This window comes from Anomaloglossus baeobatrachus, chromosome 12, assembly GCF_048569485.1.
Source record: "Anomaloglossus baeobatrachus isolate aAnoBae1 chromosome 12, aAnoBae1.hap1, whole genome shotgun sequence".
NCBI lineage: Eukaryota > Metazoa > Chordata > Amphibia > Anura > Aromobatidae > Anomaloglossus > Anomaloglossus baeobatrachus.
The window spans coordinates 41,061,308-41,089,304 of record NC_134364.1 but is presented as its reverse complement, the minus strand read 5'-3'; the positions used below and the strand labels follow the sequence as shown (position 1 = coordinate 41,089,304).

Genomic DNA, 27,997 nt, shown 5'->3' with positions numbered 1-27,997 from the left:
TCCGGCACACTCCAGTACAGTGCAATACAGTACAATGGCATTGCGGCGAGCTCCTGTCACATGCTGTCATGTGACCGGAGCATGTGACCGGAGCTTGCTGCGATGCCATTGTACAGTATTGCACTGTACTGGAGTGTTGTTGGATCTGGCAATAAGGCAAGATGCTGGATGTGTGAAACCGGCCTTACTAGGCAGTTAACCATGAATCGCTACGAGCACTACCATGCTCAGGTGCTCGGTTCTTGTAACTAGTGATGAGCGGGCACTACCATGCTCGGGTGCTCAGTACTCGTAACTAGTGATGAGCGGGCACTACCATGCTCGGGTGCTCGGTTCTTGTAACTAGTGATGAGCGAGCACTACCATGCTCGGGTGCTCAGTACTCGTAACCAGTGATGAGCGGGCACTACCATGCTCAGGTGCTCAGTACTCGTAACTAGTGATGAGCGGGCACTACCATGCTTGGGTGCTCAGTACTCGTAACTAGTGATGATCGATCACTACCATCCTCAGGTGCTCAGTACTTGTAACTAGTGATGATCGATCACTACCATCCTCAGGTGCTCGTAACGAGCAGCAGAATGCTTGGATGGGTGTGACTCAAGTACCTGAGTATAATGGAAATTAATGGGAAACTCTAGCACTTTTCCAGAAGATTTCCAGGAAAAATGCTTATCTCCCATTGACTTTCATTACAGTTGGATGCTCAAATGGGCTTGACTCGTGCATCAACTGATTGTCATGCGCACCAGAGCATGGTAGTGCCCGCTCATCACTAGTTACGAGTACAGAGCATCCGAACATGGTAGTGCTCGCTCATCACTAGTTACGAGTACAGAGTACCGAGCATGGTAGGGCCCGCTCATCACTAGTTACGAGTACCGAGCACCCGAGCATGGTAGTGCCCGCTCATCACTAGTTACGAGCACCCGAGCATGGTAGTGCCCGCTCATCACTAGTTACGAGTACCGAGCATCCGAGCATGGTAGTGCCCGCTCATCACTAGTTACGAGTACCGAGAACCCGAGCATGGTAGTGCCCGCTCATCACTAGTTACGAGTACCGAGCACCCGAGCATGGTAGTGCCCGCTCATCACTAGTTAATGAGTACCGAGCACCCGAGCATGGTAGTGCCCAATCATCACTAGTTACGAGTACAGAGCACCCGAGCATGGTAGTGCCCAATTATCACTAGTTACAAGTACCGAGCACCCGAGCATGGTAGTGCCCAATCATCACTAATTACGAGTACCGAGCACCCGAGCATGGTAGTGCCCGCTCCTCACTAGTTACAAGTACCGAGCACCCGAGCATGGTAGTGCCCGCTCATCACTAGTTAATGAGTACCGAGCACCCGAGCAGGGTAGTGCCCGCTCCTCACTAGTTGTAACTTTTCACTGCATACTATTTAAATTACTTCTTTGATGATTTATAAAGACTTTATATGCAATGATGGCAAACACTAACAAAGTAGAGGTTCCCCCTAGTGGTAGCTGTAGGGATTTAGTACTCTCTAGCTGTAAACTGTAGCACCAGTCACTAGAAGTATATCAACAAATGAATCTGCACAAACTTCTGACAAAAAAAAAAAATCAAACTTGCAGATTCACTTTGAGCTATGCACAGACTTAAACATTTCCTATCATTATATTTATTCAATATCTGAATGTTCATCCAGTATCATTATACATGTAAAATGCTATAAATGGAGTTTGTATTTATGACCTACAGTCACACCTTAAGTAAATCTACTAAAGCATACACTATTTCCATTGGTTCACATAGATTATCCCCCCAGATGCAAAGTGTATCATTATTGGTTATATCTGTTAGATTTAAGCTATGTGCCCACGCTGCGGAAAATGCGCGGATTTCTCGCGGAAAAGCCGCGGATTTCCCGAAAATCTGCAAGCAGGGGTACTTCCCAGCCATTTCTATGGCATTTTGGAAATGCTGTGCCCATGCTGCGGATTTTTCCGCGGCGGATTTGGTGCGGATTTTGATCCGGAAAAATCTGCAACATGTCAATTATTGTTGCGGATTTTGATCCGGATTTTGGCTTTAAAATTGGTGAAAAAAAAAAATCCGCGGTAAATCTGCAGCACATCCGCACCTTTGAAAAGGTGCGGATTTTGCGGGAAAGCCGTGGATTTTGATGCAGAAAAATCCGCAGCAACATTCTCTCGTGGACACATAGCCTAAGGCTGTACATTTCCCCTGAAATCACATACAATAAACAGAATAAAGATGAAGGAGCGTGCAACTAAAATACCGTATGAAAGTTTTAAGCTTAAATACATACTAAAGGGAGAGTTAATGGGGAATCTTCTTCTAGGACAAAGTTTTAACTCGTCCCTTTTATTTTTTGTGGATAACAATCACACACTACTTAATCTTAGATTTAGCTTTCTTGCTGCCAAGAGAACACTGCTATTCAGCCGGAACCACACATGCAGTTTATCTTTATTCCAAAAGGTACAGAACACAAGGGGGGTGTTTCTTTTGAAGCCGACTGTATATAAAGATGAGAAAATAACAAAAACTGCATGCGTCATTTTAGCCTTAAATCACCACCCTGTTCACACACAGAAATCCCTCCCTACCCATAATGAAAGTTTTATTAAAATATCTGCTGTTTAATCTTCCTTGAGCCATTTTTCCTTTCCTCTCTCGTCTCACTATTCTTTATTGGACAAGCAGAGAGCTGGGGACTGTCTGACTACTAAAGCTACCATTGTGAGTATTGGGTAATGTATGAAACATCCATATGTTCCATATGTTGATGAGCCTGGAATACTGCAAATGTGCTATGTTTTGGTTTTTTTTATTTTTTTGTTGCTGAAAATTAAACACAGTTTTGGCAAGTTCTGTACTATTGTCATGTATGCTAAAGCCCACCGTGCAGAGAGTAATCTGGGATGTTGCCAATAATGGAGCGTTTGGAAATTTTGAGAAATTGCATATTAAAAAAAAATTACGTTTTATTGTAAACTTTTTATTGTTAGAGGATCCCTTTTAAGAACACTCTCTTAGATGGCTGTGCATTGTGTTCCAGCTATATGTTGTGAATGTGCTCGAAGACCTCAATCATGTATTATACTGGTTTTTAATGGTCTTTTTTTATAGGATGTATCACCCAAACCCTGCAGTGAGTGTGCGGACCTAAGTTCATTCCGAATAGCGTGTGCAATGCAAGTCAATGGGGAATACTTGCAATGTAATGAGTAACCCAAATTCTGCACTATTCGCTACTCACACGAATAGTACGGCATTCGCGTTACTTTGCGAGTTTTACTCACATTGACTTGCATTGCACACGATATTCAGAATGACTACGCGAGTATTAGTACTCGTTAGGAGTATAGCAAGAACTAATAGTTAAGTACTCGCTCAAGTATAGTAAGAAGGTCTCTGAATGCTACTCTAAAGGCTGCTTTATACGCAACATCGCTAACGAGATGTCATTGGGGTCACGGAATTCGTGACGCACATCTGGCCTCGTTAGCGACATTGTTGCGTGTGACACATACGAGTAACCGCTAACTGCAAAATACTCACCAAATCGTTGATTGTTGACACGTCGTCCATTTTCCAAATGTCGTTGCTGATTTTGGACGCAGGTTGTTAGTCGTTCCTGAGGCAGCACACATCGCTACATGTGACACCCCAGGAACGAAGAACAACACCGTACCTGAGTCCTCCTGCAACGAGGTGGGTGTGAATTTCGTGCGGCTGCTCTCCGCCCCTCCGCTTCTATTGGACACCTGCCGTGTGACGCCGCACGAACCGCCCCCTTAGAAAAGAGGCTGTTCGCCGGCCACATCAACATCGCTAGGAAGGTAAGTACGTGTGACGGGGCCTAGCAATATTGTGCGCCACGGGCAGCGATTTGCCCGTGACGCACAAACGACGGGAGCGGGTGCTTTCACGAGCGTCATCGCTAGCGATGTCGCTGCGTGTAAAGCAGCCTTTAGAGTATCTGGATCCAGCCTACTGAATTACAACAGTCGGGGAGATAAGTCGCTGCCGTAGGATTGCTCAGATAATACTGGAGTGCTTGGCCGAGAGCTCCTGTGTACAGGAGAGCGCTGCGGGCCGAGGGATAATTCAGCCCACAGCCATCTGATGTACGTGTGTGGCCTTTAGACTGGAGCTAGAGTTTGACTTTTACCTTATGTAAGGATTGTGTAGAAGTGGATCCAGTAGTAATTGTTCTTGAATCCATTTCTTGCTTTATTTAATAAAAAAAAAAAATATACACTTAAAACCTCTTAAAATCTGGTTGAACTTAAAAAGGGAAAAGAAAAAAAAAGTGTGAAACCACATATGATCACGCACTGTCACACCGCTAACATTTTAGGATCTGTTGTATGACTGGTCCACACAGCAGACCCGGTTGACTTTTAATTCTGGATTCTATCAAGGTTTCTAACTTTGACAGCAAGAAAAGTTCTGCATTCTCTTAGACAAGTGTGAACAGAGGCATAAAAAAAATAGTTTGGTCAATTGTGCAACTTTACCACTGACTTCTATGGTTCACACGTGGCTGAAGTCGTCTTCTAGCCCTATTGTACAATATTCCCTGTCCGTTGATTAAATAGTCTTACTTATCAGATTGTTTTACAGACATAGACCGGATACAAAATGTCTTAAGTTAGAGAAGCGATACAAAGAATGTCACAAAAACCCGGCCATCACTCTCACTTTTTCACTGTTACCCTTCAGATTATCACAGTAACTTTTATCTTAAACAATGAGACATTTTGTATCCAATAATCTTACAAGTTAAGCTTCACTTTTTTTTTTAAAGGGGAATAGAAAAAGAACAAATATCACAGTACAGTAATGTTTTTCAGGAATGCATCAGTTTGGGACAGTCGCAGCACGTTTAAATGGTGCTTCTTAGCGCAACCTCCAGGCATTGGTAGGATCCGAAATTTGCACCTCCGACGACATAATCTGGTGAGATTGCTCCGGGTTGTTTGCAATAATTTCGTTATGGCTGTGTATCAGAAATGTCCCTCAGCCCCGGTGTCTTTGACTATGTTCGGAGCGATGTCTAGAGCAGCTGGCACAGCAGAAGCTGCCATAGTACTCATTGGCACAGAGCTGGGCATAAACAATAAGGTCACAGTTAGCCAGTTCAGGCTTGTCAATGCATTCATTATTAGGATCGCTGGATGTGGCTGCAGGAAAAAAAAAGAAAAACTTCAGAGTTGTATTTGATCAGACTTCTTACTGTTTTTTTGCTAAATGGCGACTGCATAAACACACAATACTTGCATTTTTAATGTAATTTGTACCATTTACTTTAATTCCAATAGAATGTTTATTTGTATTTAAGTATAAATTAAAAAAATATATTTATATTAATATATAAATAAATATATATTTTTTAATAAATATATATATATATATATATATATATATATATATATATATATAATTAATATAATCTATGTGTGTTTTGTTTTTTTTCTGTCTGCAAATCTGCAGTATATATGATGGAAGAAGGATCCTTTCAAAGGAAACTGCAGACGTTACTTGAATGAATGCAAATATAGAAATAATAATCTTTATTTCTACGGTGCTAACATATTCCACAGCACTTTACAATTCAGGAGGATCATGTACAAAAAAAAGTAACAGTTATAGAAAATACAATAATTAGAGGGGAAAAAGACAACCCTGCTCATGAGCGCTTACAATCTACAATGAGATGGGGGGGGGGGGGGGAGGTACAAGTGCTTATTTACAATGACACTGCAGCCATCTCAAGGAAATGGGGGATAAATAAAGGCTGCCTGGACCATTTTGCCAGAACCTTGAGATACATTTGGGTGCCATGGAGTTTGACGTGGGGTTATATTCCGAGAAGACGTGGAGGGACTATGTGAATTTAATTCGGCTAGGGAGTGTGATAGGTTGCCCTAAAAAGATGCGATTTTAGTGTGCGTCTGAAGCTGAGTAAGTTATGATTCGTCCTAGTTTCTTGGGGTAGAGCATTCCAGAGGATTGGTGCGGCTCAGGAGAAGTCTTGGATCCGGGAGTGAGAGGTTCGGATTAGTGTGGATGTTAGTCGAAAGTCATTTGCAGAGCGTAGAGAACGGGTGGGGTGATAGACAGAGAGGAGGGTGGAGATGTAGGGGGGTGCCGTACTGTGGAGAGCTTTGTGGGTAAGAACAAGCAGTTTGAATTGGATCCTGTGATATATGGGCAGCCAGTGCAATGACTGGCACAGTGCAGAGGCATCCGAGTAACGGTTAGCCAGATAGGTGACCCTGGCTGCAGCATTAATGATGGACTGTAGAGGAGAGAGTCTAGTTAGGGAGGAGACCAATTAATAGAGAGTTACAGTAGTCGAGGTGGGAGTGGATCAGGGCCACGGTGAGGGTTTTTGTCGTTTCCATTGTAAGAAAGGGGCGGATTCTAGCGATGTTCTTGAGGTGCAAGCGGCAGGAGCGGGCAAGAGATTGTATGTGGGAGGTGAAGGAGAGATCAGTGTCAAGTATAACACCCAGACAGCGGGCCTGCTGCCTAGGACTTATCGTTGTGCCACACACAGAGAGGGAGATGTCAGGTTTAGGAAGGTTAGAAGATGGAGGGAATAGAAGAAGTTCAGTTTTGGACAGGTTAAGTTTTAGACAGCGAGCAGACATGACATTGCAAAGTGCAGTCAGGTAGTAACTGGTGTTCTGTAGTACAGCGGGGGTGAGCTCAGGGGATGAGGTGTTTAGTTGTGTGTCATCAGCATAAAGATGGTACTGGAAGCCAAATCTACTGATGGTCTGTCCAATTGGGGCAGTGTAGAGGGAGAAAAGAAGAGGGCCAAGTATATATAAATGTAACAATTGCAGTTTCCTTTTGAAAGGATCCTTCTTCTCATCATATATACTGCAGATTTGCACATGGAAAAATTCACTATCTTAGGCCCGTTTCACACGTCAGTGAAAAACAGACGTTTTTCACTGGCGTGTAAAACACGCACATGTCCCTGCGTGTGCCGAAAATCACGGCACACGTGGGTTGTCTAAGTGCAATCCGGGCTCCGTTCTCCGTGGCCCGTGATTGCACTTAGAGATTCACTCACCTGCGCCCGCTCCCGCTCTCCATGGTGCTGATCGCTCCCGCGGTGCAGCATCCGGCCGGCGGTGACCCCCGCAGGAGCTGCTTCCGGGTCGGCTGTGTCATGCATAATGAATATGCGCGACAGTAATCAGCCGGCACAGAAGGAGCAGGGAGAATGGGCTGCAGAGGACATCGCTGGACGCTGGGTGAGTAAAAATGTTTATTATTTTAAATGCACGTTTTTTTCTGGCACGTGTCTCACGGATCACACCACTGCGTGGTCCATGGAACATCAGTGATGCCAGAAAAAAATGGACATGTCTCCATGCGGCAATCACGCACATGCGGGTACGCTGCACGGAGACGCGTGCAGTGACAAATCACTGACGTGTGAGCAGACCCATTCATTATAATGGGTCTGCGTATGTCAGTGATTCTGGTACGTTTAAAAAAAAAAAAAAAAGCACAAACGTACCAGAATCACTGACGTGTGAAAGGGGCATCACAGTGGCATTTTTGAGTGAGACTCTGCATGAAAATACCTGTTTCTTTTTCGCTCTATTGGGAGACCCAGACAATTGGGTGTATAGGCTATGCCTCCGGAGGCCGCACAAAGTACTACACTTAAAAGTGTTAGGCCCCTCCCCTTCTGCCAATACACCCCCCGTGCTCCCACGGGCTGCTCAGTTTTTTGCTTTGTGCGAAGGAGGCAGACATGCAAGCACAGCTCCACAGATTAGTCAGCAGCAGCTGCTGACTAGGTCGGATGGAAGAAAAGTGGGCCCATATAGGGCCCCCAGCATGCTCCCTTCTCACCCCACTTTTGTCGGCGGTGTTGTTAAGGTTGAGGTATCCATTGCGGGTACGGAGGCTGGAGCCCACATGCTGTTTTTCCTTCCCCATCCCCCTTAGGGCTCTGGGTGAAGTGGGATCTTATCGGTCTCCAGGCACTGAGACCGGGCTTCATCCACAACTCCTGTGGAGCCTGATGGATAGGAGCCGATACCGTTCAGGGACATGGCCCTGCATCTTGGAGGTACTCTGTATCCCTATGGGGACCGCGCACGGCATCACCTCAGCTTTGCTGGGTGTGCTAGTGCACCGGGGACCGCGGCGCTGACCGGGTCTATATGTGCCATTACACACTCAGCGTCGCTGAGTGTGTTTATATGTAAGGGCTACCGCACTGACCGCCGTTGCCACGGGACACTGCGGCGCGGCTGGGACTTGTAGTTCGCCGGGGACTTTCACGCGACCGCGCTTTTACGGCGGCCGCGTTTATTACTACGGTCCCCGGCTTCATTGCGGCCTAGTTTCCTTTTTTCTCTCCCGCCCTCAGCCCTGACAGGCAGGGGAAGGGCGGGACGCTGCACGGAGCGAGCAGCAATGAGGGCTGGAGTATGATTTACATGCTCCACTCCCCTCACCGTGCACAGTGTGAGCGCCCGTTTCGCGCTCTTTCCAGGCCACGCCCACAGCTTCCTCAGCTCGTCAGGACGCCGCAGCCATTCCTGTCAGCTCCACCGACGCTGCAGAGAGGGACATATTCATGGGAGACCCAGACACGGTCTCTGGTGGCCTCACAACCGCTTAGGCGGCTGGTAAGCAGCACATGTGGTGCTAGCCCCATGGTGCTGTATTGTATTGGTACATTATTTGTGTACTGTATATAATTTACACTGTATGAGCACAGTTCTTTCTGGCTATATACCCTATTGTGTTACTCAGGGAAAACTATAGCATGGCGCCCACAAAAGGCAGGGGTGCCAAAACACAGGCTTATGTTGCCTGCGCCGCATGTAAGACCCAGCTACCGGCAGGTTCCACTGACCCTCATTGTGTACAGTGTTCGACCCCTGTGACACTTCCTCAGCCGGATCCTCTGCTAAGAGGGGCCCAGGGGGAGCCACCTATTGACAATGTCCAGGTGACGGGGACTGAGTTTGCAGCCTTTAAGGATCAACTCTCTGAGACTATGGCTAAGATACTAGAAGCCTTGCAGTCCAGACCGGTATCTCAGCAAAGGGACTCTGTTGAATCATTGTTCCCTGCCCCCCCTCAGTTGGACCAACAATGTCCTCACGGGGTATCTCATACCTCCCAGACGGAGGGTTCGGACTTAGAACCTAGCCCCAGATCGTCTAAGCGGGCCCGCTTAGAATTTCCCTCGACATCATATTGTTTAGGGTCTCAGCGGGGGGATTCTCTGGTTGATGATGCGGAGACAGCTGATCAGGATTCTGATCCTGGGAGCGCTCTCAATCTTAATTCTCCAGACGGGGACGCCATAGTGAATGATCTTATTGCATCCATTCATCAGTTGCTGGATATTCTTCCCTCAGCCCCTCCGGCGGAGGAGTCAGATTCTCAGCAGGAGAAATTTCGCTTCAGGTTCCCCAAGCGTACACAGAGTATGTTTCTAGACCACTCTGATTTCAGAGAGGCAATCCAGAATCACCATGCTTGTCCGGATAAGCGTTTCTCTAAGCGCCTTAAGGATACACGTTATCCTTTTCCCCCGGAAGTGGTTAAAGGTTGGATTCAATGTCCCAAAGTGGATCCTCCAATCTCCAGACTGGCGGCTAGATCCATACTTGCAGTGGAAGATGGGGCCTCGCTTAAAGATGCCACTGACAGGCAGATGGAGCTCTGGATGAAATCCATCTATGAAGCTATCGGAGCTTCTTTTGCCCCAGCATTCGCAGCCGTATGGGCGCTACAAGCTATATCAGCAGGTCAAGCGAAAATTGAAGCGGCTGCGCCACAAGTGGCTTCCATTACCTCCCAGACCTCGGCAATTGCGTCTTACGCTATGAATGCCGTCCTGGACTCTGTGAGCCGTACGGCAGTTGCGACCGCCAATTCGGTAGTAGTCCGCAGGGCCTTGTGGCTACGGGAGTGGAAGGCAGATTCCGCTTCCAAAAAGCGTTTAACCGGTTTGCCAATTTCTGGCGACAGGCTCTTTGGCGAGCGCCTGGATGAAATCATCAAACAATCCAAGGGAAAGGATACATCCTTACCCCAGCCCAAGCAGAACCTCTCCCAACAGAGGAGAGGGCAGTCGAGGTTTCGGTCCTTTCGGGGCGCGGGCCGGTCCCAATTCTCCTCGTCCAAAAGGCCTCAGAAAGAACAAAGGAACTCTGATGCATGGCGGTCTAAGTCACGTCCTAAAAAGGCCATTGGGAGCACCGATAACAAAGCGGCTGCCTCATGACTTTCTACCTCCTCTAGTAGCATCCTCGGTCGGTGGCAGGCTCTCCCGCTTTTGCGACACCTGGCTGCCACAAATAAAAGACCGCTGGGTGAGAGACATTCTCTCTCACGGTTACAAGATAGAGTTCATCTCTCGTCCCCCGACTCGATTCTTCCGGTCCTCTCCGCCTCCCGAGCGAGCCGAGGCTCTTCGGCAGGCGCTGGGCACCCTGAAGGCAGAAGGAGTGGTGGTCCCTGTTCCTCTTCAGCAACAGGGCCACGGTTTTTACTCCAACTTGTTTGTGGTCCCAAAGAAGGACGGGTCCTTCCGTCCTGTCCTGGACCTGAAACTTCTCAACAAACACGTAAAGACCAGGCGGTTCCGGATGGAATCCCTCCGTTCTGTCATCGCCTCAATGTCCCAGGGAGATTTCCTTGCATCGATCGATATCAAAGATGCTTATCTCCACGTTCCGATTGCCCCAGAGCACCAACGCTTCTTGCGCTTCGCCATGGAAAACGAACACCTCCAGTTCGTGGCACTACCATTCGGCCTGGCAACAGCCCCACGGGTTTTCACCAAGGTTATGGCTACTGTAGTAGTGGTCCTCCATTCTCAGGGTCATTCTGTGATCCCGTACTTGGACGATCTGTTGATCAAGGCACCCTCTCAAGAGGCATGCCAACACAGCCTCGACGCTACCCTGGAGACTCTCCAGAGTTTCGGGTGGATCATCAATTTTCCAAAGTCAAATCTGACACCGGCCCAATCGCTGACGTACCTTGGCATGGAGTTTCATACCCTCTCAGCGATAGTGAAGCTTCCGCTGATCAAACAGCAGTCACTACAGCAAGGGGTACAGTCTCTCCTTCAAGGCCAGTCACACCCCTTGAGGCGCCTCATGCACTTCTTGGGGAAGATGGTGGCGGCAATGGAAGCAGTCCCTTTCGCGCAGTTTCACCTGCGTCCCCTTCAATGGGACATCCTACGCAAATGGGACAGGAAGCCGACGTCCCTCGACAGGAACGTCTCCCTCTCTCAGGCGACCAAAGCCTCCCTTCGGTGGTGGCTTCTTCCCACTTCATTATCGAAGGGGAAATCATTCCTTCCCCCATCTTGGGAAGTAGTTACGACAGACGCGAGTCTGTCAGGATGGGGAGCGGTTTTTCTCCACCACAGGACTCAGGGTACGTGGACCCGGCAAGAGTCCTCGCTTCAGATCAATGTTCTGGAAATTCGGGCAGTGTATCTTGCCCTGAAAGCGTTCCAGCAGTGGCTGGCAGGCAAGCAGATCCGAATTCAGTCGGACAATTCCACAGCGGTGGCATACATCAATCACCAAGGCGGCACACGCAGTCGTCAAGCCTTCCAGGAAGTCCGGCGGATCTTGATGTGGGTGGAAGCCACGTCCTCCACCATATCCGCAGTTCACATCCCAGGCGTGGAAAACTGGGAAGCAGATTATCTCAGTCGCCAGGGCATGGACGCAGGGGAATGGTCCCTTCACCCGGATGTGTTTCAGGAGATCTGTTGCCGCTGGGGGGTGCCGGACGTCGACCTCATGGCGTCCCGGCACAACAACAAGGTACCAATGTTCATGGCACGGTCTCAAGACCCCAGAGCTCTGGCGGCAGACGCCTTAGTTCAGGATTGGTCGCAGTTTCAGCTCCCGTATGTGTTTCCTCCGCTGGCACTGTTGCCCAGAGTGTTACGCAAGATCAGGGCCGACTGCCGCCGCGCCATCCTCGTCGCTCCAGACTGGCCGAGGAGGTCGTGGTACCCGGATCTGTGGCATCTCACGGTCGGCCAACCGTGGGCACTACCAGACCGAACAGACTTGCTGTCTCAAGGGCCGTTTTTCCATCTGAATTCTGCGGCCCTCAACCTGACTGCGTGGCCATTGAGTCCTGGATCCTAGCGTCTTCAGGATTATCTCAGGATGTCATTGCCACTATGAGACAGGCTAGGAAACCAACGTCCGCCAAGATCTATCACAGGACGTGGAAAATTTTTCTGTCATGGTGCTCTGCTCAGGGTTTTTCTCCCTGGCCATTTGCATTACCTACTTTTCTGTCCTTCCTTCAATCTGGACTGGAAAAGGGTTTGTCGCTTGGCTCCCTTAAGGGACAAGTTTCTGCGCTCTCGGTGTTTTTCCAGAAGCGCCTAGCTAGACTTCCACAGGTACGCACGTTCCTGCAGGGAGTTTGTCACATCGTTCCACCTTACAAGCGGCCGTTAGAACCCTGGGATTTGAACAGGGTGCTGATGGTTCTTCAGAAACCACCATTCGAGCCAATGAGAGATATCTCTCTCTCACGCCTTTCGCAGAAGGTGGTCTTCCTAGTAGCAGTCACCTCCCTTCGGAGAGTGTCTGAGCTAGCAGCGTTGTCATGCAAAGCCCCTTTTCTGGTGTTTCACCAGGACAAGGTGGTTCTACGTCCGGTTCCGGAATTTCTCCCTAAGGTTGTATCCCCCTTTCATCTCAATCAGGATATCTCCTTACCTTCTTTTTATCCTCATCCAGTTCACCAATGTGAAAAGGATTTGCACTTGTTAGATCTGGTGAGAGCACTCAGATACTACATTTCTCGTACGGCGCCCCTGCGCCGCTCGGATGCACTCTTTGTCCTTGTCGCTGGCCAGCGTAAAGGGTCACAGGCTTCCAAATCAACCCTGGCTCGGTGGATCAAGGAGCCAATTATCGAAGCTTACCGTTCGGCTGGGCTTCCGGTTCCCTCAGGGCTGAAGGCCCATTCTACCAGAGTCGTGGGCGCGTCCTGGGCTTTGAGGCACCAGGCTACGGCTCAGCAGGTGTGTCAGGCGGCTACCTGGTCGAGCCTGCACACTTTCACGAAACACTATCAGGTGCATACCTATGCTGCGGCGGATGCCAGCCTAGGTAGACGAGTCCTTCAGGCGGCGGTTGCCCACCTGTAGGAAAGGGCCGTTTTACGGCTCTCTTACAAGGTATTATTTTACCCACCCAGGGACTGCTTTTGGACGTCCCAATTGTCTGGGTCTCCCAATAGAGCGAAAAAGAAGAAGGGAATTTTGTTTACTTACCGTAAATTCCTTTTCTTCTAGCTCTAATTGGGAGACCCAGCACCCGCCCCTGTTTTTTTGTGTACACATGTTGTTCATGTTGAATGGTTTCAGTTCTCCGATATTCCTTCGGATTGAAGTTACTTTAAACCAGTTTATAATTATTTTTTCCTCCTTCTTGCTTTTGCACCAAAACTGAGCAGCCCGTGGGAGCACGGGGGGTGTATTGGCAGAAGGGGAGGGGCCTAACACTTTTAAGTGTAGTACTTTGTGCGGCCTCCGGAGGCATAGCCTATACACCCAATTGTCTGGGTCTCCCAATTAGAGCTAGAAGAAAAGGAATTTACGGTAAGTAAAAGTGAAATTCCCTTCATTATGTCAGTTTATGCTGTAGATATAACTGTATCAGTGGAAAACACAGCTGTAAACGGACGTGCCACAAATCTTATGTTTTAAAGGAGAGTATTAATATCGATGCTGAATTTCATATGAATACACTCTAGTTCATAGTTTCAATAAAGAAAGTTAAAATATTCTAGGTTTATGTTTTTTAGGGCCCAAAGTATAAGGATTATCCTTACTGGTTTTAGGAAAAAATTTCTTTCAGAGTGGGAACATCTATTGTGGTCCTGTAATGATTACACTGTGAATAGGAAGCTTCTAAGTTTTACTTTGACATCAAAATATTAGAAAATTGTATAACTTCTACCAGCAAAATAAATGTTTTATACTGCAGGAAAAAAAAAATCTTTAAGCTTTAAAAGGAATCAGTCAGTAGGTTTTTACCCCCTAATCTGAAAGCAGCATAATATAAAGGCAGAGATCCTGATTCCAGTAACAGATCACTTAATGGGCTGCTGCTGTAATTTTGATAATCTAAGATTGATTTTAACACTATAAGAATAGTGTCACTGCTCCTATATAGTCTTCCATACTTGTCAGCTCTGTATAATCCCAACACTGATTTTGTATACTGTGCATAGGCAGAAAACAGCCACAGAAAGCCATGAATCTAGTGGTGTGGGCAGGGTTATACAGAGCTCAGCATTCAGAGAAGCAGCCGCAGGGCTTGGGTACGCTGCGTGTATATTAATACAACTCTGCTCACTTGCAGGGAACTGTACACTGTTGTGGGACTTTGGAATAAATTCTGCAGTGAATGCATCGTGTGTGTGACCTCAGCCTAATGACTGCAAATGACCGGGGTCACTGTCTAGAAGTAAACACTAGGGTTGTGTTCACACATTATGGCTGCCATGTTTGGTTTTTACAGAGATTTTGTAAAGTTTGGTCAAGAAACAATGTAAATTGAAAAGTGTGGGGTTTTTTTTAAAGCGGTGTACAAAAAAAAAATTATATATAATCTCACTACATACACAATGTATACTTAGGTTGACTTTGTAAAGAAACAAAGTGATGTGAATGCTGGAGGTTGCAGTTTCCACACAAGGCGCTGTACTGTATTTGGTGGGCATTGGTGTGGACACCCCGAATATTTCAATAGCAACCAGCATAAAAATAAATACTGGTATGGGTGAACATGGGGCATATTATCAAGTGTCTATAAGGAAAACTGTTACCCATGGTAACCAATCACAGCACAGCTTCCATTTTACCACAGCAGTTTATGAAAGAAGGGCTGTGCTGTGATTGGTTGCTATTGTCTACAAAGACAGAACTTTTACGGCCTCCATTGAGCAAGTGTCTAAATGGAAAAGCTGGCTTTACCCATAACAACCAATCACAGCGCAGATTTCATTTTACCAAGGCAGTTTATGAAATGAAAGCTGTTGCCCATAGCAACCAATCACAGCACTGCTTTCATTTTATAAACTGTCCTGGTAAAATAAAAGCTGTGCTGTGATTGGATGCCATGGGAAACACAAATGGCCTTATTTAGCAAGTGTCTAAATGGAAAACTAAGTTGCCTTTGTTACCCATAGCAACTAATCACAGCACAAAGACAGAACTTTTAACAAGTGTTTAAATGGAAAACTGTCTATTGCCATGGCAACCAATCACAGAGCAGCTTTCATTTTACTAGTGCAGTTTATGAAATGAGAGCTGCACGTCAATTGGTTGCTATGGGCAACATGGGCAGTTTTCCATTCAGACATTTGATAGTCGAGGCCTAAAAGTTCTCTGCTTTTAGGCTCCGTGCCCACGTGTGTATTGCATGCAGTTATGCTGCGTTCTGCACCGCCGCGTAACTGCATGCGTCCTGCGTCCCCAGCACAATCTATGAAGATTGTGCATTATCCATGCGCACGTTGCGTTTTAGAACGCAGTGATTTGCGCATGCTGCCAAAACGCTGCGTTCTAAAAAGCAACATGTCACTTATTCTGTGCGCTTTGGATGCAGCCCCCGCTCTGTCTATGGTGGGGGCTGCATCCAGAGCGCATGATATCTGCTTTCACTGCATTCTTTACGGATTGTTTCTGCAGTGATTTGAAGCGCACATGTGCTGTTCAAATCGCTGCAGAAATTTCTGCAGGGACACGACGCAACGTGGGCACATAGGCTTATACTGCATGAAAAGGTAAGTATAAACTAAAAATACATACTGGACACGGGACCAATTTTCTGTCTACCCTCAGTAGATCAATGGCCACTCAATTGTAAAACCACATCGTGTGCCCATTGACTCGCGGTGGGTGGACTTTCAGTTGTCCATGTGGCCACAGACACAACATGGAGCATCACGAATGAGAGATGTGATAAATGTGAATCTCCATGTATTACAGATCAGCCCGCTCCCATGAATGGAACTGAACAGAACAACCAACCCCAAGGTCTGGTGTGGATCTGTTTGTTGGGGGGGACAAAAACACACCCATGTCCTTCTACTGTTGCACACTGTGGAAGCTATGAGATTAGCATATTAGAATATTTATATTTGTTGCACATTTTCCTATAGGATTCTTTATGGATAAAATCTGAATTAGTAATAGCCCTTGTCTGTACCCGTGGCTCACCTGTGGGATTTTGCTTGTGCACTCTGACCTCTGCGCTCGCACTGATGGAGTGTGTGCCGCTATATGCATTACATGTATAGGATCCCTCATCGGCTGCTTTGGTGTTTCGTATAAGTAGGCCGCCATCGTGTGATACATAGGTATGTCTTCCATCCGGTTGCACTGGTACACCATTCCTGCAGGGAGATGGTCCAGACATGAAAATCAGACTCTGGAATACGCCAATTCATTTTATATTTTCAGATTAGATTGTTTCTGCTTTACCTTGACCACTGAACATTGACATTTTCACCTTTCACCACACAACGCAAAGAGGCATCGTCCCCTTCTGTCACAGTAACGCTGTTTGGAGGCTCTGTGATTTTTAGCTCCCCTGCAAAGAGAGACTCTTAAAGTTTCCAATAGAATTAACAAAAAAATGAATGTGACAGTTTATACAACTTTCTACTGCACTGGCAGGGGACCTAATGTCATCTATACTGGAGTAGATTAACACAAAAATAGTGCCATCAAAGTAAAGATCCATTTTTGTTTTCTATGGTATCGTTCGAAGTACTAGAAAAAAATTCAGCCTTCCTTACAGTGGAAAAATATAAGATTATTCCAACAATAGTCTTATTTTATGGTCTGAGCTCAAGATTCTATATATGGTTCACTTACATCTGTGAAGAATCACACAGAATTACTTAGAAAATGGCCAACATAATCTATATAGTATTTTTCAGACCATAAGATGCAGTTAATTCCTCCTCCCCCTAAAATGTGGAAGGAAAGTGTGTGCGTGCGTCTTATTGTTCAGATATACCAGGCTTGCTATGGGGGGGGGTGGGGGAGGCGACGGTGGAGCAGGGTCGCTGCTGTAGAAAGCCAACTGCTGGGGTGAACATGTCTGCTATTACAGAAAATGAATATTTTCTGCACCCCACGCCCATAGTGAATATTCATTTTGGTTTAGCCTGCAGTTTGACGTCTGTGTGTGACTGGGGCGCATGCCGGTAATATCATGCGCTGCCTATTGCTTATACGCCAACGTCAGTTGCTGGCATCAGAAGAGGACGGTGGGCACCGAGGTAGAGGAAAGGTGAGTAGAGTTGATTATTTTTATGTGCAGTATAACTGGAGACATGTATACTAGGATGTGCCCATGATGGGGATCATATATACCAGGATGAGGGACATTACCCTCATAATAATGACAGCAGCAGATTCCTCCCGATATCAGTGTGTCATTACCACATTTTTATGCTTCAAAGTTTTTCTTTAATATTAAACTGCTCTAAAACCTGGGTGCATCTTATGATCCGGTGTGTCTTATAGTCTTATAAGAATGAAGGGAATTTTGTTTACTTACCGTAAATTCCTTTTCTTCTAGCTCCAATTGGGAGACCCAGACAGTGGGTGTATAGCTACTGCCCTCTGGAGGCCGCACAAAGAACTACACTTAAAAGTGTAAGGCCCCTCCCCTTCTGGCTATACACCCTCCCGTAGGAGTACAGATTCCTCAGTTTTAGTACCAAAGCAAGAAGGAGGAAAGCCAATAACAGTTTCAAAAACAAATTCAATCCGATAACACGATCGGAGAACTTAAGAAACAACATGAACAACATGTGCACCCGAAAAACGAAACCCTAAGAACAAATAGGGCGGGTGCTGGGTCTCCCAATTGGAGCTAGAAGAAAAGGAATTTACGGTAAGTAAACAAAATTCCCTTCTTCTTTTTCGCTCCTAATTGGGAGACCCAGACAGTGGGACGTCCAAAAGCAGTCCCTGGGTGGGTAAAAAGATACCACATGAACGGGCTGTCAGACAGCCTCCTCCTACAGGTGGGCCACCGCCGCCTGAAGGACCTGTCTACCTAGGCTGGCATCTGCCGAAGCGTAGGTATGCACTTGATAGTGTTTGGTAAACGTGTGCAGACTCGACCAGGTAGCCGCCTGGCACACTTGCTGAGCCGTAGCCTGATGCCGTAATGCCCAGGACGCACCCACGGCTCTGGTAGAATGGGCCTTCAGTCCAGATGGAATCGGAAGCCCAGCAGAACGGTATGTGTGAAGAATTGGTTCCTTGATCCACCGCGCCAGGGTGGATTTGGAAGCTTGCGATCCCTTATGCTGACCAGCGACTAGGACAAAGAGCGCATCAGAACGGCGTAGAGCCGCCGTGCGAGAAATTTCAATCCTGAGTGCTCTCACCAGGTCCAACAGATGTAAACCCTTTTCAAATTGGTGAACTGGATGCGGACACAAAGATGGTAAAGTGATATCCTGATTGAGATGAAAGGAAGAAACCACCTTGGGAGAAAACTCTGGAATTGGACGCAGTACTACCTTGTCTTGGTGAAACACCAGGAAGGGAGATTTGCAAGATAACGCCGCTAGCTCGGACACTCTTCGAAGAGACGTGACCGCCACAAGAAAAACTACCTTTTGTGAAAGCCGAGAAAGGGGAACCTCTTTCAAAGGCTCGAAAGGCGGCTTCTGGAGAGCAATGAGAACCTTGTTCAGATCCCAGGGTTCCAATGGCCGTCTGTAAGGAGGAACGATATGACAAACTCCTTGGAGAAACGTGCGTACTTTAGAAAGCTGTGCCAAGCGCTTCTGAAAGAATACGGATAGCGCGGAGACTTGACCCTTAAGAGAGCTAAGCGACAAACCTTTTTCCAACCCAGACTGCAGGAAGGAAAGAAAAATTGGCAATGCAAATGGCCAGGGAGAAAACCCTTGAGCCAAGCACCACGCTAAGAAAATCTTCCACGTTCTGTGATAGATCTTAGCTGAGGATGGTTTTCTAGCCTGTCTCATTGTGGCAACAACTTTATGGGATAAACCTGAGGCCGCTAGGATCCAGGACTCAATGGCCACACAGTCAGGTTCAGGGCCGCAGAATTCAGATGGAAAAACGGCCCTTGAGACAGCAAATCTGGACGGTCTGGAAGTGTCCACGGTTGGCCTACCGTGAGATGCCACAGATCCGGGTACCACGACCTTCTTGGCCAATCTGGAGCGACGAGTATGGCTCGATGGCAGTCGGACCTGATTTTCCGGAGAACTCTGGGTAACAATGCTAGAGGTGGGAACACATAGGGGAGTCGGAATTGCGACCAATCCTGAACCAAGGCGTCTGCCGCCAGTGCTCGGTGATCGTGAGACCGTGCCATGAAAACTGGGACCTTGTTGTTGTGCCGTGACGCCATCAGATCGACGTCCGGCGTCCCCCAGCGGCAACAGATCTGCTGAAACACGTCCGGGTGAAGGGACCATTCTCCTGCGTCCATGCCCTGGCGACTGAGAAAGTCTGCTTCCCAGTTTTCCACGCCTGGGATGTGAACTGCGGATATGGTGGACGCTCTGCTTTCCACCCACGTCAAAATCCGTTGGACTTCTTGAAAAGCTTGGCGACTGCGTGTTCCCCCTTGGTGGTTGATGTACGCCACCGCCGTAGAATTGTCCGACTGAATCCGAATCTGCTTGCCTTCCAGCCATTGTTGGAAGGCTCGCAGGGCAAGATAGATTGCTCTGATTTCCAGAACATTGATCTGCAGGGTGGACTCTTCCAGAGTCCACATCCCCTGAGCCCTGTGGTGGAGATACACCGCTCCCCACCCTGATAGGCTCGCATCCGTCGTGACCACTGCCCAGGACGGGGGAAGGAACGACTTTCCCTGTGACAATGAGGTGGGGAGAAGCCACCAACGCAGAGAGTCCTTGGCAGTCTGAGAGAGGGAGACAGTCCTGTCGAGGGACGTCGATTTCCCGTCCCATTGGCGTAGAATGTCCCATTGTAGAGGGCGCAGATGAAACTGCGCGAACGGGACTGCCTCCATTGCTGCTACCATCTTTCCTAGGAAATGCATGAGGCGCCTCAGTGAGTGCGACTGGCTCTGAAGGAGAGATTGCACTCCAGTCCGTAGCGAGCACTGCTTGTCCAGTGGAAGCTTCACTATCGCTGAGAGAGTATGAAACTCCATGCCAAGATAAGTCAGAGATTGGGTCGGGGTTAGATGAGACTTTGGAAAGTTGATAATCCACCCGAAACTCTGGAGAGTGTCTAGTGCCACCTTCAGACTGTGTTGGCATGCCTCTTGAGAGGGTGCCTTTATAAGCAGGTCGTCTAGATACGGGATGACCGAGTGACCCTGCGAGTGCAGAACAGCTACTACTGCTGCCATGACCTTGGTGAAGACCCGGGGGGCTGTTGCCAGACCGAAAGGTAACGCTACGAACTGTAGGTGTTCGTCGTGTATGACGAAGCGTAGGAAACGCTGATGCTCTGGTGCGATCGGCACGTGGAGATACGCATCCTTGATATCTATTGATGCTAGAAAATCTCCTTGAGACATTGAGGCTATGACGGAGCGTAGAGATTCCATCCGGAACCTCCTGACTTTTACGTGTCTGTTGAGCAACTTTAGATCCAGGACGGGCCGATACGATCCGTCCTTTTTTGGGAACACAAACAGATTGGAGTAAAAACCGTGACCTTGTTCCTGAAGCGGGACGGAGGTCACCACTCCTTCCGCCTTTAGAGCGGCCACCGCCTGCAACAGAGCATCGGCTCGGTCTGGTGGTGGAGAAGTTCTGAAGAAACGAGTTGGCGGACGAGAACTGAACTCTATCCTGTACCCGTGAGACAGAATATCCCTCACCCAACGGTCTTTGACGTGTGACAGCCAGATGTCGCCAAAGTGGGAAAGCCTCCCACCGACCGCGGGTGTGGGAATCGGAGACCGCAAGTCAGGAGGACGCCGTCTTGGCAACGGTTCCTCCGGCTGTCCTTTTTGGGCGTGACTGAGACCTCCAAGAATCTGAGCGTCTCTGGTCTTTTTGAGTCTTTTTTGACGAGGCGAATTGGGACCTGCCCGGTCCTCGAAAGGACCGATAACCAGACTGACCCTTCCTCTGTTGGGGTCTGTTTTGTCTGTGTTGCGGTAAGGATGAGTCCTTACCCTTGGAGTGTTTGATGATTTCATCCAAACGCTCTCCAAACAATCGGTCACGAGAAAAAGGCAAATTGGTTAAGCACTTCTTGGAATGAGAATCTGCTTTCCAATGTCTCAACCACAGGGCCCTACGCAAAACAACGGAGTTGGCTGACGCCACTGCCGTGCGGCTTGTAGCGTCAAGAACAGCATTAATCGCGTACGACGCGAATGCCGCCATTTGCGAGGTCAATGGTGCTACCTGCGGGGCACATGCACGTGTGACGGAGTCAACTCGCGCAAGCCCGGCTGAGATAGCTTGGAGTGCCCATACGGCCGCAAAAGAAGGCGCTAATGACGCTCCAATCGCTTCATAGATGGATTTCAGCCAGAGCTCCATCTGCCTGTCAGTGGCATCTTTAAGTGCCGCTCCATCTTCAACTGCAACCAAGGATCTAGCTGCAAGCTTGGAAATTGGAGGATCCACTTTTGGACACTGGGTCCAACCCTTGACCACCTCAGGGGGAAAAGGATAGCGTGTATCTTTAAGCCGTTTAGGAAAACGCCTTTCAGGATAAGCGTGGGGTTTCTGGATTGCGTCTCTAAAGTCAGCGTGGTCCAGAAAAGTGCTTAAAGTACGCTTAGGGTATCTGAAATGGATTCTCTCGTGCTGCGAAGCTGACTCCTCCACAAGAGGAGCTGGTGGGGAAATATTTAACATCTTATTGATGTTAAATATAAGATCATTAACTATGGCGTCACCATCTGGTGTATCTAGATTGAGAGCGGTCCCAGGATCAGAATCCTGATCAGTTACGTCCGCCTCATCACCCATAGATTCATCTCGCTGGGATCCTGACCATTGAGATGAATGTGAAGGCCCGTCATAGCGAGCCCGCTTAGGCTGCCCGGGGCCATCGTCCGAGTCAGAGTCTTCACCCTGAGGTGTATATGCCCGTCCCGGAGCTTGGAGCTGAGGGGGACCAGGGGGCAATGATTGCACAGTGTCCGTGGCCTGAAGTACAGGCCTAGCTCGCAATGTGTCAAGAATTTGTGACATAGTGAGAGACATGCTGTCAGCAAAAGCTGCAAACTCAGTTCCTGTCACCTGGACAGCATTCACAGGTGGTACACCCTGGGTCACGTCCAGCAGAGGTCCCGACTGTGCAAGCGCCGCAGGGGCCGAGCACTGCACACAATGGGGGTCCGTGGAGCCTGCCGGTAGAAAAGTCCCACAAGCGGTGCAGGAAGCATATAATGTCTGTGCCTTGGCACCCTTGCGTTTTACGGACGACATGCTGCTGGCTCTCTGCAATGTGAGAGAGTCTATAGCCAAAGGGCGACCAGCGCTATGCAGTACAAAGTATTTGTAGAAACAAAATACTAAGAATAATACTGGCACAAGAGGGGGTGAGCCCTGAGGGCTGCTTACCGCCCGCTGAATAGCGGGTAAGAGGCTGCAGATTCCTTGTCTGGGTCTCCCCGGCTCCCCTCTGCAGCTCAGCGTGTCAGCAGGAATGGCTGCCGGCGTCTGTGGAGAGGGGCGGTCCGTGGGAGTTCCCAAACAAAAGTGCGGGAAACAGTGTCCCCTCTGTGCCGATTGTGAGGGCTGGAGTATGTAAAAACGACTCCAGCCCTCAGCGCTGATGCACTGGCCAGCGTCCCGCCCCTCTCCTGACTGGCAGGTCTGGGGGCGGGAACGAACGGAAGCAGGCCGCAAAAGCCGGGGACTCGAGTTATCAGCACGGCCGCCGTAAAAGCGCGGGCCGCGCTGAAGTCCCCGGCGCACCACAAGTGCCAGCCGCGCCGCAGTCCCAGCGGCCGGCATGACCGATTCCTAGACGTGGCCAGCGTCCCGCCCCTCTCCTGACTGGCAGGTCCGGGGGCGGGAACGAACGGAAGCAGGCCGCAAAAGCCGGGGACTCGAGTTATCAGCACGGCCGCCGTAAAAGCGCGGGCCGCGCTGAAGTCCCCGGCGCACCACAAGTGCCAGCCGCGCCGCAGTCCCAGCGGCCGGCGCGACCGATTCCTAGAAGTGTGCCTGCTTCAGCGAAGCTGAATGAGGCCATGGCACAAGCGCCGTAGCGCTGATGTCCCCCGGCGCACTACAACACCCAGCATGCTGCGGTGTGAGCGCCAAATGCACGGGGACACAGAGTACCTTGAGGAAGCAGGGCCATGTCCCTGATGTACTCCGCTCCATCCAGCATCTTCTCCAGGGGCTGTAGATGGAGCACGGTCTCAGTGCCTGGAGACCGGTAAATCCCACTTCACCCAGAGCCCTGTAAAAAGGGATGGGGAAGGAATCAGCATGTGGGCTCCTGCCGCCGTACCCGCAATGGGTACCTCAACCTTACAAACACCTCCGACATACAGTGGGGTGAGAAGGGAGCATGCTGGGGACACTATATGTGTCCTCTTTTCTTCCATCCGACATAGTCAGCAGCTGCTGCTGACTAAAAACAATGGAGCTATGCGTGCGTGTCTGACCTCCTTGCGCACAAAGCTAAAACTGAGGAATCTGTACTCCTACGGGAGGGTGTATAGCCAGAAGGGGAGGGGCCTTACACTTTTAAGTGTAGTTCTTTGTGCGGCCTCCAGAGGGCAGTAGCTATACACCCACTGTCTGGGTCTCCCAATTAGGAGCGAAAAAGAAATGGTAATAATATGTTGGCCATTTTCTAAATTTATGTGACTCTTAATAAATGGCTCCAAATAGTTTCACTTATGTAAGTGTTTCTGCACATAGGCAGGTATAAATGTGTATAAAGTGAATCTGTTCTCCCACTGTATTCCATGTAGCAGATAAGGTTATAAATCAAATTGATTTGTCAGTAATGAAGGCATTAAAATAGGCCAAAGGTCCGATTGAAGTCTGTGTACAACTGATTAGCGATTTAAGTTTGTATTTCTCAGAGGACTGTTTGCTTTATGAGGAACTGATTATTATGGCCATCGCCAATATATTATAAAGTTCATTTTGGGATGAGATACATATTTGACTAAGGCTAGTTTCACACTTGCGTTGAACGGCATCCGTCACATTGCGTTGTGTAACGCATGTGACGGATGCCTTGCAAAAAGTGTGATGATAAAGGCCACTGATTCCAGTGAAATAACACATTGCGTTAAGTTTTCTTTGGGCCGAGAGAGAGAGCACCCATCATCCCCGCACGCAGCCCGACATCCCCGCACGCAGCCCGACATCCCCGCACGCAGCCCGACACTACAGCCCTCATCATTCCTGCACACATCCCGACACTACCGCACCCATCATCACCGCACACACACACACCGGCATTACCTCAGTGACGTCCCCGCTGACAGCGCCATTCACTTCAGTTGCTGCGTGGAGCTCACAGGAGCGGCGGTGTTCTACTGCCACTCCTGTCAGCTTCATGTAGCAGAGCTGGATGTGTTGCGGGACCTCTGGATTACGTCGGACCTGGAGGGGTATTTGGGGATTTTAATAGTGGTAAAAGAGGGTGTTTTTTTTTGTCTTTTATTCCAAATAAAGGATTTTTTCGGGTGTGTGTGTTTATTTTCTTTAACTTACAGATTAATCATGGAGGGTATCTCGGGGAGACGCCTGACATGATTAATCTAGGATTTAGTGGCAGCTATGGGCTGCCATTAACTCCTTATTACCCCGATTTGCCAACGCACTAGGGCAAATCGGGAAGAGCCGGGTACACTCCCAGAACTGTCGCATCTAATGGATGCGACTATTCTGGGCGGCTGCTGGCTGATATTGTTAGGCTGGGGGGCTCCCCATAACGTGGGGCTCCCCATCCTGAGAATACCAGCCTTCAGCCGTATGGCTTTATCTGGCTGGTATTAAAATTGGGGGGGACTGCACGCCGTTTTTTTTAATTTATTTATTTATTGTACTGCACGATATAGACACGCCTACCGGCGGCTGTGATTGGTTGCAGTGAGACAGCTGTCAGTCAGCGTGGGGGCGGGTCTGGCTGCAACCAATCATAGGCGCCGGTGGGCGGGGAAAGCAGGGAATACGAGATTGAATAATGGGCGGCCGGCTTTTTCAAAAGAGGAAAAGCCGCCGGAGCAGTGTGACAGCTGTGCAGCGTCGCGCCCGTGATCTGTGAGTATGAGAGAGGAGGGGAGAGAGGAGGGAGAGGGGGGGGACAGAGACCAGGAGTGATTTTAAACGATTTCAATCGTTCTGCTGGACATGCTGAGCATGTGCAGTAGAACGTGACGAAATCAGTCAGCGGATTCTGCCGCTTAGCGCATAGCGGCGGAAACCGCCACCATAGACAATCATTAGACACCGTGGCGGATTCCAACGGAATCCGTCATGGTGCGCTATTTTAACGCTCCAAAAAACGTTACATGCTGCGTTCAATCCGCTAGACGCAGCGTCAAAATAACGCTGCTGCGTCGTCCAGCGGATGCAACGCAGACACTTGCGTTACAGTGCGTCGTCCATACAACTCTATGGAGAATAGCGCGGTCCGTTAACGGACTGCGCTATTCTCCATAGTGACGGAATGCGCTGAACACAAGTGTGAAACTAGCCTTAATGAAGCATATGAGGACACTAAAGAATTAAGCTCTAAGAGGAGAAGATGTGGAGCCAACAAATGATACACTGAATGAGCGGCCAGAAAGATAGGAAGAGAACCAGGAGAGCACAGTGTCCTTTAGGCCGATAGAATGGAGCATAGAGAGAAGGAGACGGTGGTCAACAGTGTCTTAGGCGGCAGAGAGGTCAAGAAGAATAAGCAGAGCGTGGTCACCATTACGTTTTGCTGTCAATAGGTCATTGGTCACTTTGACAAGGGCAGTTTCTGTTGAGTTTAGGGAGCGGAAGCCAGACTGTAAATGGTCTAGAAGAGAGTGAGAGGAGAGGTAGCGGGTGAGGAGAGAATAGACCAGGCGCTCCAAGAGCTTGGAGATGAAGGGGAGATTGGACACTGGTCTGTAGTTGCTTGTGCAGGATGGATCAAGAGAAGGGTTTTTTAATAATGGAGTAATGATAGAGTGTTTAAGGGAGGGAGGGAAGATACCAGAGGGGGGAGAGAGTGAAGATTTTAGTTAGGTGAGTGGTGACAACCGGAGAGAGGGACTGTAGAATGTGTGAGGGGAAGGGATCAGTAGGGCAAGTGCTTGCTCGAGAAGCAGAGAGGAGCCTGGAGACTTCTTCCTCTGTGACTGGGTCAAATGTGGAAAGTGAGCTGGATGGGATGTGGGGAGGGATGGGATTCACGACGCTTGGTAGCTGGGAGCTGATATCTCGGCGGATGTTTTCTATTTTCTCTGTGAAATACGAGGCCAGGTCATCAGCATGAAGGTCTGTGATATGGGTCTGTACTTTGGGACTGCGGAGGGAGTGAAAGCTCAGCCAGCCATTCTGTGATCACATCTGTACTCAACAGCAAGCTGTGGCCCCACCGTGGGTTTGATAGTCACATGCAGCGGTTAGTTTGATCATCAGACCCATGATCAGTTTTGCAGGAATATGGCTAAGCTAAAGCTCAGATCTTTTTTAAGTTTCTAGCATTCAGGGGGGATTTCCGCTAACCTCGGATTTTAAGTTGTATTTGTTTGAATTCTCTCCGGGCTCCGGTTGTTGTCTCACATGTGTAGAGCCCATCATCTTCTGAGCTCACCCGACTAATGACAAGAGAACCATCTGCATGTTTTCTGTACCTGCAAAAGAAAATAAGGCATATCTGGTCATCACAACTCCATTGTTGCGTATCACAGCAGTTATACTTCTACCCAACACCGCTCAGGAACCACAAAGGCTGTATGACAAAGAATAGGCAAGAAATGCTTTCAGATAGAAGGGGGTTAGTCCATGTGCACACAACGTGGAATCTGCCCAGAATTCACTTGAAAAATTGCCAAAAAAAAGCACCCCAGAAAATGAACATAATTCACAGCAGTCACAACACCATTGCTGTGTGCACATTCTGTTTTGTGTCACTTCTTGTAACTAGTTCACAAGGTTTGGAAGTTGCCCAGGCTCTAGACTGCACAGTATAGAATAAAAATACGGCGGTGGAGCAGCCGCAAGTACGACAGCAAAGCTGCTTCAGGAAAAACTGCCAGTATCTAAAAGACACAGTGTGCACATAGTCTTAAAAGGGAACCGGTCACCAGATTTGGCGACTTTAAGCTGCAGCCACCACCACTGAGCTCTTATATACAGCATTCCAGAATACTGTATATTAGAACCCAGGCTGCGCTGTATAATGTAAAAAAAAACACGTTTATAAGGCCCGTTTCACACATCCAGCATTTCACCGGATCTGGCATGCATGCAGTAGAGCACATCCATTTACAGAGGAAGCTCGACACCATGTGGACAAATGCGGTTGTGCATGAAGCACACAACCGCATGGTGTCGCATTTCCACTGTAAATGAATGTACTGTATTGCATGCGTGCCGGATCCGGCATCTGGCGAAATGCCGGCTGTGTAAAACGGGCCTAATACTCACCTAAGGGGCGGTCCAGTCCGATGGGTGTCTCTGCTCTCCAGTCAGGCGCCTCTTTTCTGCTGCGATCTCTGGCTTCCTACCCAGCCCAGTGTGGATGACTCGTCTACCTCATCCATACCTGCAGACACTGCATTCCTGCGCAGGCTCACTTTCATTTGTCCTACTGAGGGCAGAGCAAAGTACTGTAATGCACAGCGAGAAACAGTTAAATACGGTCCACGCATACACACTACAATACTTTGATCTGCTCTAAGCAGGGCAGATCAAAGTGCGCCTGCGCAGGGCCTCAATGCCAGCAAGTGTGCATGACTTAGGACGCGTCATGCAC

General features: G+C 48.6%; 1 protein-coding gene across 2 annotated transcripts in view; it reads right to left on the bottom strand.

The window, feature by feature from the left end:
• Nucleotides 1–463: 463 nt before the first annotated feature.
• The window catches only part of PAPLN (papilin, proteoglycan like sulfated glycoprotein), a 138,067-nt gene continuing 110,533 nt past the window's right edge, over nucleotides 464–27,997 (bottom strand). For both annotated transcript variants that reach the window (XM_075330119.1, XM_075330120.1), the window contains 4 exons: nucleotides 26,746–26,873; nucleotides 16,544–16,652; nucleotides 16,280–16,455; nucleotides 464–5,186 (listed from right to left, as the gene is read on the bottom strand). In XM_075330119.1, coding sequence (XP_075186234.1) covers nucleotides 5,023–5,186; nucleotides 16,280–16,455; nucleotides 16,544–16,652; nucleotides 26,746–26,873 — 577 coding nt within the window. In that variant the 3' untranslated portion in view covers nucleotides 464–5,022. The remainder of the gene's footprint in view (nucleotides 5,187–16,279; nucleotides 16,456–16,543; nucleotides 16,653–26,745; nucleotides 26,874–27,997) is intronic.